The sequence below is a fragment of the Branchiostoma floridae genome, chromosome 19, assembly GCF_000003815.2.
Source record: "Branchiostoma floridae strain S238N-H82 chromosome 19, Bfl_VNyyK, whole genome shotgun sequence".
In the NCBI taxonomy this organism is placed as follows: domain Eukaryota; kingdom Metazoa; phylum Chordata; class Leptocardii; order Amphioxiformes; family Branchiostomatidae; genus Branchiostoma; species Branchiostoma floridae.
Window position 1 is genome coordinate 11,138,582 of NC_049997.1, and position 13,991 is coordinate 11,152,572.

The 13,991-nt window shown below is 40.3% G+C and overlaps 1 protein-coding gene across 6 annotated transcripts in view; it reads right to left on the reverse strand.

Moving 5' to 3' along the window:
- Window positions 1–13,991, reverse strand: part of LOC118406637 (protocadherin-15-like) — a 57,679-nt gene that overhangs the window by 8,947 nt on the left and 34,741 nt on the right. For 4 of the 6 annotated variants that reach the window (XM_035806855.1, XM_035806856.1, XM_035806857.1 and 1 more), the window contains exons 2-17: window positions 13,269–13,416; window positions 11,509–11,523; window positions 10,416–10,484; window positions 10,007–10,170; window positions 9,769–9,834; window positions 9,351–9,440; window positions 8,862–8,951; window positions 8,452–8,577; window positions 8,029–8,193; window positions 7,389–7,488; window positions 7,001–7,113; window positions 6,358–6,570; window positions 5,871–6,005; window positions 5,587–5,668; window positions 4,141–4,290; window positions 2,457–2,580 (exon numbers count right to left, since the gene is read on the reverse strand). In XM_035806855.1, coding sequence (XP_035662748.1) covers window positions 2,457–2,580; window positions 4,141–4,290; window positions 5,587–5,668; window positions 5,871–6,005; window positions 6,358–6,570; window positions 7,001–7,113; window positions 7,389–7,488; window positions 8,029–8,193; window positions 8,452–8,577; window positions 8,862–8,951; window positions 9,351–9,440; window positions 9,769–9,834; window positions 10,007–10,170; window positions 10,416–10,484; window positions 11,509–11,523; window positions 13,269–13,341 — 1,775 coding nt within the window. In that variant the 5' untranslated portion in view covers window positions 13,342–13,416. The remainder of the gene's footprint in view (window positions 1–2,456; window positions 2,581–4,140; window positions 4,291–5,586; window positions 5,669–5,870; window positions 6,006–6,357; window positions 6,571–7,000; window positions 7,114–7,388; window positions 7,489–8,028; window positions 8,194–8,451; window positions 8,578–8,861; window positions 8,952–9,350; window positions 9,441–9,768; window positions 9,835–10,006; window positions 10,171–10,415; window positions 10,485–11,508; window positions 11,524–13,268; window positions 13,417–13,991) is intronic. The other 2 variants (XM_035806858.1, XM_035806859.1) reach the window with 2 other exon arrangements.

Here is a 13,991-nt window from a genome sequence, read left to right on the forward strand (position 1 = left end):
CTAAGGTTAGATCTAGAAAGAAAACTACACAATATCAACGATGATGTTAATCTTGACAATATCTGGAGAGGGTGGATATTCGACGTTACCGAATCTGTTGAGCTTTGTGTTCCCAAAATGTGTGTTAAACGATCATCTTCATTACCTTGGTTCGACGGTGAAGTCAGACATGCGCGCAACAAAAGAAGACGGCATGGCGATTAGCCAAACGAACTAACAGTCCTTCACATTGGAGCAAGTTTAGAAAACTCAGAAACGACCTTCAAAGACTCATTAAGACAAAGTACAACTCGTTTCTGAACAATCTTGGCTCGCTAGTACAGACGGACCCGAAAAGGTTCTGGTCTTTTTTTTAGATCTAAAACCAAATCCAAATGCCTTCTGGCCGTCTTGAATTCAGCTAGCGCCGTAGCAAGCTCCGCTATAGAGAAGGCTGTCATGTTTAACGATTACTTTCATTCAGTCTTCACTTTATCTAATGATACCCTTTGTCTGCCTGAAACCGCTGTTTTCGAACATCCATGTCTAGGAAATATTTTATTTTCAATTGAAGAAGTCCAAAATGTACTGTCTAGACTCGATTGCTCAAAGGCTATTGGTCCAGATGGACTTTCTCCTACCGTATTTCGAGAGTGCGCACATGTGATCGCTCCTCACCTGACTGCATTGTTTAACAGAAGTTTGAGCCAGGGCTGGGTTCCTGCGCAGTGGAAGGATGCAAATATTTGTCCTGTCTTTAAAAAAGGCCGGAAAGATTTAGTAGACAATTACCGCCCAATTTCTCTTCTTAGTATTGTTGGAAAGATAATGGAAAGGTGTTTGTTTAATCGTATCTTTCCTCATTTAAAGCACTTGATCTATATATCCATTACAACACGGTTTCATCAAGGGCAGATCATCATCGACACAGCTCCTTGAAATTTACCATGAAATTGGCGGGATTTTAGATCGAGGTGGCCAAGTAGACATTATATATTTGGATTTTTCCAAGGCATTTGACTGCGTTTCTCACCAGCTGTTAGTCCATAAGCTCAAAATGTATGGTATTCATTCTACTTTACTTTCCTGGTTCCATAGTTATCTTTCATGTAGGAGGCAACGTGTAATGGTCGAGGGTATGTGTTCGGATTGGCTGCCAGTAGTATCGGGAGTGCCCCAAGGGTCAATTTTAGGTCCCCTCCTTTTCTTATTATATATCAACGATCTTCCATCCGTAGTAAGCAACAAAATGGGCCTCTACGCTGACGACTCCAAATGCTACAAACATGTATCTACTGTTTTAGATTGTGTATCACTCCAGAGAGATATTGATTGCATGTACGATTGGAGTAATACTTGGCAAATGAATTTTAATCCTGACAAATGTAAAATTCTCAGGATAAGCAGATCTAGAAATCCTATTACTTTTACGTACAAAATGAATGACACGGTCCTCGAGTCTGTTCCTGAATTTACCGACTTAGGGGTATTAGCTACGTGAAATTTAACTTTCGATTCTCATGTACATAATATCATTTCGAGAGCAAATTCAGCTCTCGGCTTTTTAAAGAGATCTGTAGGTTTCAATGCCCCTGTAAATGTAAAAAAAAATGCTATATCTCACTTTAGTCAGAAGCAGACTTGAGTACTGCTCTGTCGTTTGGTCACCCTATACGCACAACCTCATTTCCTCAGTCGAAAAAGTTCAAAGACGTGCCTCCAAGTATATTCTTAATGATTACACAGCAGACTACAAGACGAGATTAATGCATTGTTCACTCTTACCTCTGTTCTACCGACGAGAAATACTAGATCTATGTTTTTTTATATAAGTGCTTACTAGGACTTTATGATATCAATATTGACAACTTTCTAAATCTCCCACATCCCCTTTTAAGAGCACATTCACAAGCTAAACTTATCCCTGGTAAATGTCTCACTACAAACTTTCAGTACTCCTATTTTAACAGAATCGTCTACATATGGAACTCCTTACCACCTGAAATTAGAAAACTTCGGCTAAATCCAACATTCTCAACCAATCGTTTTAAGCAGTCCGTTATTGATCATTACTTCTCTCTTTTGGCCACACATTTTGATGTCCATCTAATAAGCACTTGGACCCATTGTTCCAAGTGCTGATTGGATGCACATCTAAATGTGTGGTCAACCTATAGTTACATCATTCTCATTTGTTTGTTAACCTTAGTTTATCTGATCCCTTTTATTGTTGTTTCGTTTGGGTATTGTTTCGTATCTTGCCGTTTTTTTGTTAGAATATCTCTATGTAAAGTTCTTTGTTTTTATCTGCCCTTTCTCTATTGTTTATTGTTATGATTTTAACTGTTGCTGGAGGTGTGGGTCATGTAAAGGTATATCCTGTTACCCACACCGTACATAACTTTTTCTGTAAAGTTTAATAAATAAATTTGAAGTAATTATGTAGCTTGAAAGTGACGCAATAGCCAAATGCTCACCTTCCCAACACTATAACTGCAACGATGGCGACGAGCAACAGAAATCCCAGAATCCCACCGATGATGTACAGGAGTTGCTTGTCCTCATTGGATGTTTGCTGCGCAGGGGGTTGTGGGACAGGTTCTACAGGAAACGGAAATGACGACATGGAGGTATAAATGTAAAGTTCTTACGGACATAGTTCGCGTATGTCGTTGTACCTTGTCCACCGTTTGCCATTGCAATCATCTTCAAGCAGATGTTGGGTTAAAGACCGTAACGTTTTCTGACAGGCGGAATTCTCTGACAGCTTCATACTTTAACATTTACGGTATTCCACTACAACATCTGCTTAAAGGTACTAAATTCACCGAATGGAAGATGTTATTTTCTATGCTATGGTACCTCTAACTATGTTGACATGCAAGACATTCTAACATGCAGGGTAACGAACATGCGTACATGCAGACATGTTACTACTATGGTTAGCTGCACGGGACAAACGAGTACACAAACACGTGACGAACGCACCGTAAACTGAAACTGAAAAAAAAAATCGCGGATGGCGATGATAGCTGCCAAACGCACGGAACCTGTCAGAACTGCATGCAAACGTAAGTCAAGCGCGTACATGAACATCTGCGAAGCGCTTGGATGCTGTATTCCATGAGCTGTGCGGAGGAGGTCTCTCTTTGGGATATTCTCCAGGTAGACCAACAGATATCCATTTTGCATATATTTTAGTAAGTTGAAATGTAGAATTCATTCTTCATTTTATATTTTTGAAAGGCTAAGTTTTTGTTCACCTAGTCTCGACAAAACTTTCAATGTTCCAAAATATCTTTGCCAGATTTGACCCTCTACGAAAGGCCATCATTGCAACAGCTGCTTATCTATGGGAGTGCTCAATTCATTGTGTGCATTTTTCATGTCCTTAACCGTGCATTCATTTGGTTTACACACCAGAAAAGTCCTTAGGCCATGTGAAAATGTGAGAAGTGTGAAAATTTATCCACATCACCGCTCTTTACCACAGACATCATGAAATACCGCTTGGTGACGAAGGCGTACCCTGGTTACCAGATTTCTACAAACCTACAGGCCGATCTCATCAGTACAAAAGCTCTGTAAGCCGACAAGGCAACTCTACTAGTCCCTTAAGGAAGTAGAGCTTCCTTGGCGCCATACAGGGCTAACCAGTTACTCTCCAATCTGAGGTTTAAGATTGCTATCTTCTGATTGGTACCAGTTTTCTGACAGCCGACTCACCCAACCAATCAGAAGTAAGTAAAGATCGACCAATCAGAAGAAGAAGATTGCTAACTTCCGATTGGTATCCGTTTTCTGACAGCCGACTCATCCAACCAATTAGAAGAAAAAGATCGACCAATCAGAAGAGGAATACGATCGACTAATCAGAAGAAGATTACGATCTACCAATTAGACGAAGGTAATAATCAACCAATCAGAAAAGGTAACGATCAACCAATCAGAAGAAGGTAACGATCAACCAATTAGAAGAAGGTAACGATCAACTAATCAGAAGAAGATAACGATCAACCAATCAGAAAAAAGGTAACGATCAACCAATCAGAAGAAGGTAACGATCTCCTCCATCAACCCCTGTTTGGAAATTATTGGCTGATGAGACTGTAGCCAGTGATAGTCTGGTAACCAGGGTAATGTTACGTGACATGTGGATACCTGTACACCCGTCTGGAACGCTACAAGGGCGGAAATCTTTGCTATCCCCGGCACAAGGAACCCGACGGCACGTGCGATTTCTGGTTTGTATGCCGTCACAATCTTTGTTGCACGGGCTCCATGGAGACCAGTCGTCCCAGTGTCCTTCCTCTGTGTACGTAAGATAGGTTCGGCATCTTCAAGACTTTTCCTTGTCATATATCAAGATTGCCAGCGGAGCAATACTGCGGCGTCTTGCTGTTATGTCATCAGGTACGCAGCGGTCATGAATAAGCAATATTCTGTGAGCTTTGAGCACCTTATTAACGTTTTACCTTTACAGCATTGTTAAATGTTTTAGATAGTACCAAACCTTTCCCCTGCGACGCACGGTCAATCACATATGTACCATGGCATAGGCACAAAAAAACTGGTTCTGTTGTATGCCTCAAATGTACCTTTGCGGAAAAGATCTTGCTCTATTTGGTTTTATCTTTTTTTGTATGTGTTTAGCAATTAGAGATGTAGGGACTTTGATAAACAAAATGAACTGAAATCTTAATGTTTTGCCTACATTACATCCGAAAAGTGCCAGACCTTTGATAACTCAAAATTCGCCTTATGTGTCGAGATATATGATTTCTTTTAAACAAATAACAGCAACCTTAAGACCGTGCAGAAATTGTCCAAGCACCATCAAAGTTTTTCTGTTAAACTTTTATTCAAACGTCATAAAATGCGGTATGTGCTGCATGATATCGGAAAAAATTGACGTTTACGTTGATACTTAAATTTCGGACTTACTGCAAAATCTTCTTTGGACACAAATTATGTGATATGACGCGCCCCCATATGCATACAAAAATAACTGGCAGTTGAGAGAAAAAGCGCAAAAAATAGTTCTAAAATCGTTGCTATCTTAACCCAATTGCGAGGTAATGAATGAAGTGAAGACAGAGTGAACACCTATTGAGACACAGCGTGGCTTGTGGCATTAGTTTGCGTATTGCAGAAGTTAGAGGAGCATTTTAGTCATATTTCAACAGCTTTTAAGACTTAGAAGTTAAGGCATAAGTCACATAACAGGGAGATGAATAAGATTAGAACAAAATTTTTAAGCATGTCCGCATAAAAATGAACAACTATACAAATATGTCAACGATTTGTTACAAGTATGTACAAAATTACATCTACATTGTCATCATACGAGAAGCCATAAATTTGTTTACCATATTTAGCAACATTTGATAAAACACCTTGGTACACTATTTGAAATCTATTATCCATCGCCCTGTTGCATTTTACTGTAATATATAAGAACTCACAGCAGTGAGAGGGCTAAAGAGTCTTTAAAATTCCATTTACCGAATTTACAGTTATATGAAACAGGCAAATTGTGAAAAATTTATTCTAAACTTTTCTATTGATTGCACAAATACAAAACCAGTTTTGACCTGGCTTCCCTACCTGTTCCATTGAGAACTGTGACCACTACGGTCGCGTCGTCAGTAGACAGCTTCTGAAATGTGGTTGTCTCGACAGCTCTCACCTGCAATGCACAGTATAGTAATCCTCCATCAGTCTCAGAGGAATTGTTAATATCATTAACTTGATAATGACTTTGGACGGACATAGAAGCCAACTGTCTGTATTGTTTGCCATACAATTTTTCCAGGATGATGTTTGTCTTTAATTCAGTGATAAAAGTATGTCGTTACAATGTATGTAAATCTATACACATTTATGCTCACCGTCATGCGGTACTCCCTCTGGGTGTCTATGTCCAACTGGTTGGCGTCCACGATGAGGTAGCCCGTATCTGTGACGTCGAATCTGCCGCTAGTGTCTGTCAGCTCGTAGCGTAGGGCTCCCTCGGGAACCACCTTCTGTAAATGGTAACATTTATGTAGATCATTAGCAAATAGAATATTTAAGGAAATCAGAGTAGGTAACAACACCGCATTTTGTTAATGATATGCTATGGAATGTCCAATCTGAGTTCATTGCAAACAATCGCGAAAAAAAAGTAAAAATGATCTCTTTTTGTAATTTTGATGTAAGGCATTATTCGACATATGTGATCATTTTTCAAGTTTCAATGCAATTAGTAAAATAATATCTTGTATTCTTTAATCTAGCAATAGCTTAAAACTGACCACCTAATACAGGTATCAACTTCTTACTATAGTCAATCTATGAGCATGTGACCATCATCCAATCAAAACCACGACCACTTACGTCAGTGAAGTCGTCATCCCTGACCTCCAACAGCAGAGGTGACTCGTCATATTTGAAGACGATGACGGCTTGACCTGTGAACTCTCGCACATAACCTTTGAACTCTGCCTCCCCGGTGGAGATGAAGAAGTACGGCTTGTTGACGTCATCATCCTCTACACCAATCTTGACGTCAGCTGTGGCGTAACGCAGGGGGTTGTCATCCTGCTCCGCCTGAATAGATGAATAAACGAATGGGTGGATGGATGGATGAACGAATAAATGAATGAATGTGAAGATGAAGAAGTCATGTTGCCTTTCACAAGTTTGATAGATTTCCAGATATTTGTGATCAGTATAACTAACTATAGGAACCTCTGGATGGATTGTAATGATATTTGATATGTGACAAAGCAAATATCTTTATAAGTTCATACTATGTGGTTATGTGTTGGAAAGACAAATATCGAGGTTGCGTTTCGGCTCCAAGGTGCGTAGCGTTGGTATTGCGGCAGAAATTCCGGTTTTTAAAAAGTATCTTTTGTACAGGACATATTATGGTCTTAATTGTTCATGGCAGATAGCTTTTGGGGTAAAGAAGATGTGGTGGAAGTTTGGCCCATTCCCCCCACTGGCTTGTTGAAAAATGCAAACCACGAATTACCTTGACCGTGATGATGAACTCCTCTACTTGCGTCCTCTCCACCGGTCGCTTCAGCGAGATGTTCCCTGTCGGCCCGTCTATGTCAAAGTAGTCCCGGAAATTACTTGGAGAGCCTGGTGGTCATATTCAAACGGTATGTTTTTTTATTTGAAATTCAATTGGTTGACATAAGAAAGTATTAAACTGCTGCTCCTGTAGATTGAAAATGTTTTTCACACACACTACGCAGTATTTTCTAGATCAAAACATCAACTGTGAAACGAGTAACATTTCAGATCTTCAAATCTCCGATACACCACAGGACACTCAGCTAAGACTTCAATACAAATATCCACGCTGTATGTCAGGCTGTTGCAGTAAGCTTTAAAAATCCTGAAAACTCCTCTACCTGCTAAAAAGCTGTAGACGATGCCAGGAGGTCCTTGGACGTCCGTGTCAAGGTCAACGGCAAATACAGGTGCTGGGTCGAAGGTCAGGGGCTGGTTCAGCTGCAAAGACAAAAACTCGTTCCTCCAAACGTATGCTATAGTGAGCCCTACTATTGTCAGCCGTTTCCCAACGGCAGAATTTTATCTCCATTAATTAGTCAGGCCTCTTGTCTTTCGCAGGCCGACGGAAATGAAGTTGCTGTTACCCATGGAAAATCTAGCACATGCCACAAAACTTAAATCTAGATATATATCGTTTGTGTATATCATAACCCTAACCCTTACTCTGCACCCTAACCCAATCCCTTACTCTGTACCTAACCCTAACCCTTACTCTGTACCTAATCCTAACCCTAATCTTTACTCTGTACCCTAACCCTAACCCTACCCCTAGCTCTAACCCTGAACCTAACCTTAACCCTAACCCTTACTCTGTACCTAATCCTAACCCTAACCCAAACCTAACCCTAACTCCGCACCCTAACCCAAGCCTTTACTCTGTACCTAACCCTAACCCCTAACCCTTACTCTCAGTACTCTAATTCTAACTTTTACTCTACAGTTGCCATCCAGTCTGTTACCAGTGGATATGATCCTTACCGGTTCTGTGATCTCCATGACAGACGAGACGTACAGCGGGCTGCCGCAAATGTCCCCCTGCGGGATGCAGGGCAGGAACTGGACCGCCTGGTCGTCTCCGTCCGTCACGATGATGGTCACGGTCGTGGTGGACGACTTCCGCAGGCTTAAGTTTGCCGCCAAATCCTGAGAAAGAACGAGAAAGTTGACGTTACTACAGAAGCTGATGGATTAAGACAAATGCTGAAAAACATGGGAGGATTAGGAAAGAAGACTCTTTACTAAACATTCTGAAACCTTCTTGTCACGACCTGAAAACCACAGCCAATAGCGTCTTTGTATTCAACATTTTACATTGTCTCATTATTTCATCACTTGTCATATATCTTTTTTTCCATTATACAGTGGGGATATGAAGAAAAGAGAGAATAAAGCAATACTCACATGTGCGACTATGGGGATGAGGTATTTCTTCTCCTCTCCGGATTCGAAACCCTCGTAATCAAGAGACTTCTTTAAAACAATGTCGCCTGTTGACGGTAGTGGGATCTCAAAATACTCACTCTGCCCCTGAAAATTAAATAAAGAAATAAAGAAATGTTAAGTCTCTGAAATTGTTCCTGTATAGAGCGTACATCATATGAATATTTAAATAGACCTGCAAAATATTTCCAAAATCATTACTGAAGTTTGAATACTTGTCATGAATGTTCAATACTTGTCGTCGCCTTTTTAATCACCAGAGGAATGGAAAGAATACTTTCATGCATTATATATATAAATCTTGGCCGAGTTCCATCATTCCGTTCAGTTATATTGATTTTACATATAACTATATGCAGTTGCGTTGGTACCTGGATCTGATATGACACCCTGCCGTTCTCGTTGCCATCCGGGTCATCAGCTGTCAATCTCCGGAAAATGGTGGACCCAACAGGCGTGAGCTGGAGGAACGAACGGACATGTTATCTATAAAACCCTGCAAGGTAGCAGTTATCCAAGCAGCTGCAGGATTATATTTGGAAACGTTCAGGTGTTTCAGGCAGCATTCGTTGTCTTTCGTCGGTGACACCTTGCGTATCTTACGAGGGACCTTCAAAACGTAATGCCATTGGTTTTATAACAGGTTCATTTTTTCATCGAATGAGATCAAATTTGGCACAAAGGTAAAATCGTGACCTTTTCATTTAAGCCGTTTTTTTTCGATCAGGAGGCTTGGAGAGTATAGATATAGACCATCATTGACGTATTCATAAACCTGTTGAAATGGAAGTGAGAACTTGACACAGACCCACACTTCAAATAACCACATTCAGCAATAGATTGCTTTCTATATTCCGTACCTCTATGACCTCATGGTTATATGGCGTCCCCACAAAGGTTGGCTCGTTGTCATTCTCGTCCAGAATGGTCGCAATGATAGTGTTCTCCACCTGTGGGGCAGTCGTCATGGCAAATGATTAATAATCACCACAGAATTGGTGTGGTCTTTACATTGTTATCTATATATACCAAAGTCTTCTGTATGTTCCATGTTGCAATCAGCCCTCGGGCAAGAACTTGCAACTAAACTTTCTTACATATCATTTCAACTCATTCTTTCCACAAGAAGATTTTTGATCATAATTAAGTGGTGATAATTTCAAGGAACTGTGTACATGTACATACAGTCCGGATATTTCAATATACGTCCTAGTCGAATAGAGTATTATTATAACTTTGAAATCAACGAAAAGAAATACAGGGATAAAGGACACTCACCATTGCATTCGTCGCTATAGTCATGCACTTCACAGTGAATCTAAGATCTCGAATACCTGCATCCCCCTGTTGAAAAAAAGTCAAGTCACCTGAGTTACATGATTCAATTTCTACAAAAAACAAAACCGTCGAACATCACCTCATCTCATCAACTGATGTCCATTTCTAACTCACTGTTTGAGGCAAAATCATTTATTCTTCTTCTCTTGTCATGATGGGGTCTTTTTCTGACACTTACGTCTCTGTCTAAGACCTTCCCCCCAAGCGAAAGTCTCAGCTGTTGAAGTTCCTCTATGAGTAGACCCCAGTCCTTGTCGCCGGAGTCCTTAAGAGTTAGTTCGATGGTCCGGTCAGCACCGACTGCCGTCCCCGCGAACGACATGTTCGCCACAATGGTCGTGTCTGTGGACATGCGAAGCGTTGTTATACTGACAGTAACTCCATGAAGGATGTATTGTCTATCGTGTCTGTGTCTGTGTGCGGACAAGGGTTTCACTTAGTTACAGGGCTTGGATTTTGATTATATTTGTAAAAGAAATGTGGCGATGCTGAAAATACCAGACATGTGTTGTTATCTTTTACAAGACAATAATTATAACGTTTAGCCTTCATGCGTAAGACAAGTAACAGAACAAAGAATGACATACTTTCCGGACTGTTTTCCGTGAGAGACTGGAACACCATGCCATTCGGGAAGACTGGACTCTCGCATAGATCTGTTTGCAGAAATGTATGTTGGTGTTGGCATAGATAAGCACAGTATCTACGTAGAAGCATACGAAAATCCAATATATCGGTACGTGTGAATTTCTCATAATCTCTATCCTTGTTTATAGAGTTATGGGTCTGTGTGGGTTTGCTAATTACTTTACGGTGTAATCAATTACCTGTGTCGATAACACTTCAGATTGTAGGTAAACCCCAATACTAGCATGTGCAACATTGCCTTCTGCAGTACAGCTTCCAAGACGCCACATGAGCGCTATTAGTTGCTGACTCAGAGCACAACATGTTTGGAACAAGAGCCCATTTCACTGTATAGGGAACACTACCCTGAGTGATTTCAGCCTAATGTCCTGGATTTAATAGCATAATGTAAACAACAACATGTGTACGAAGACAATAGACCAGTTAGACAATGTACAAAGGTCCTCTTGGTCTAAGGTGACAGAAGTGTACATGTAGTTACCAGTAATCGGGGATCGGCTCTTTTTTTTCGGAAATGAATATTACTAATCATTCTAATGTTTTCGGTCCTACCTGGTAGAACAGCACTTACAGATGCCGTTCATTGGACGAATGCTGCATTTGATATCATAATATGAATGAATAAGCATCCCCAATGCCTGTACCCGATATCACATGTGGCTCACTCAGCCATTATTGTAATCGTGGCAATTAACTAACGTGTGTGTGGAAGCTAGGTCTCAATTGGTGAAATATGGAGGAAAGACAAGAAAAAAGAAAAGTCAGAAATACTTACCTGATTTTAACAATATTGAATTTTTTTTCATTCAAAGTTTTAAAACGTCTTATCGCGTAGTGATTATTAATCTAAATGTCGTTATTATGTGATAAAAATGCATCCCATTTCAGATGGGCACTCAAATCACACGGCAAAGATTGTCAATGTTAACCTATTCAATTAATAAACCAACCAATCAGTCACTCGTTTAGTTTAAAAGACTTGTAATGGTACGTGGCACTTCTTGTAGATACATGTAGTTTGTTATGGATTACCTGTAAAGTTGCTATCTGTGGGTCCGAGGGTGGGCATGGGGGTACACACAACACAACATCAGGTATAATGAGGTGTGATCCCGGAGAGGCATGCAGGAATATACATTAGGCCACACAAACTTATAGACCGTTGGATGACATCTAGTCCCATTTCGGTTCTACCCTCCGAAAAAAATGTATCTAAAAATGCTTACTCTTTCAGCTGTCCGTACGACATGCTTCTTCAATTTTCAATGACCGACAACTCAGGACAGGTGACTTGCGGACACGTAACATCAACAATTGGTCTAAAGACGGGGCAATTTGCCGCAAACTTGAAAGTCGCTATGAGTCCTTCTTATGTCGCAATTGTTGTGAAAATTTCGGAAAATGTTTTGTTGTTTGTTCGTTTAATTTGTTTGTTTGTTTGTTTTAATCAGAAACGTGTTTTCCATATGATGCCGCAAACTTGAAAGTCGCTATGAGTCCTTCTTATGTCGCAATTGTTGTGAAAATTTCGAAAAATGTTTTGTTGTTTGTTCGTCTAATTTGTTTGTTTGTTTGTTTTAATCAGAAACGTGTTTTCCATATGATGTCATCCATGGTACCAAGATTGTGCAGCCTTATGACAATCACATGGGAGGAAATCGATATGAAGAGGGGTTAGTCATGCATTAGTAGATTAGAGGCGACAGCTGACGCTAAACTACTTGGTATGATCATCTAGCCTCTCAAGCAGGCTCCTTGGGCGGTGTTTTATTTTTTTTGCTGGTCACGAACCATTTTCTGACTGCTGTTGTGTTTGATGCAGCCAAGGAGGTTAGATAAAGACCTCTTGGATGCAACCATGAAAGTATGAATCAGAAAAAAATGAAATTTTGAAATACCATCCCATGGAGCCTGATACCGAGATTGATAATTTGCCCCTAAACTACGTGTCTACATAATGTTGATTATAAGCATGAAGGAAACGTTAGAAATAAGTTCGTTATGGATTACGAATTAGAGATGTCTTAGACATTAATTTGTTTTTATCAGTCGGCAAATTTCAAAATCAACAAAAGTCTTCAAACATGCTAGTAAATTTGATATAGTTGTAGTTTTTACGCTTTTAAAGCAAAATTAGTTTCCAATATTATGTCTTGCATGTAATTACTGAGTAGAAGTCAAATAGGCAGTGTCTAACAACATCAAATGCAAGCTTCGGAAATGAATTTCAGTAGTTAGACCTCAAAGCTGTACCGCTTGTAACAATAGATTAATTCGCGTTCGAGTTATTTCCTTACGAAAGCAAAATATCTTACAGTCGGAAAAACAGCGGAAATAAGAAAAGCTGAAGCTGAATAAGTTATCAGTTGAGCAGAAATAATAAATGTAATGCGATATGAAGACCGTTCCACTTGTTGAAACCCGGAGAGGGGTGTAAAAGGCGATATTTCAACTCGTTATTATAAAAGTAATTTGCGTGCACTACTAGTAAGTGATCCTTTAGTATGATATGCTTCTAAATGTACGTTAAAGTGGGGCCGCCATTTTCAGATTTGAACAAAATTCTCAGGCTCAAGATATGTGAGAGTTTGACGATTCAGACGTCAAATTTGCTGATTTGTTTTAAAGATTTTCATTCTTCTTTTCTCGCCTGAATTCTCCTCACCCCTCTCAGTGTTTTCAAATGAAACAGCCCATAGATTAAAGCGGGGGCGACTTTATGTTGACAACAATTACTGTGTTGGTGTAAATTGATACGGCGGACACCTGTTTGGTTTACCGTGCTGACTTACTTTGCGCGGATACTGTAACCACTCCCAGCACTGCCAGCACGCTGAAGAGCCATATCCTGGTCCCTTCCGCCATGTTTTTCTCCTGAAGTGCGCCTACTTCTGCGGTATCAACTCTGCTAAACGCCCCGCCTCACCAACAAGTCGCTACCTGTGGTACAAAGGAAGGTGGTTAGTTAGGTGGAACGGACTTTTCAAGCAGGGCGTTTCCCGCTTATTATTTTCAAGGGCAAAATCAAAATGGCGGACGGTGAACAATAGCGAGAGTCTATCATGCAGTGACTCAGCCAATAACTGACTAACCTACATGGTAAAGATACACAAATCCAATCCAACATGATATAGGTCTGAAATGTAACATAAGCGCATGATAAGCTATATATATTTGCCATAGACATGAAATAAGAGATACTGCTAACAACGTCACCTGCCCAAGTGACTCAACAGGTAACAAAAGATTTAAGATGGCGTGTACAGGAGTCACTTTAACATGGCTACACCCCTATGTTCCGACACTAATTTGCTGCAACACCTACATATGCCGACACCCCTATGTCCCAAGACCCCTATATGTTTCGACCCCCCATATTCCGACTCCCCTTAACACTAACCCTAACCCTAATTCTTACCTTAACCGGGAACATGGAGTACCCCCATCAAAATACATTCTTAGCAAACCCCCCTCCCCCACTCGGATATATTCCGACATTCAAAAGCTCACCCTAA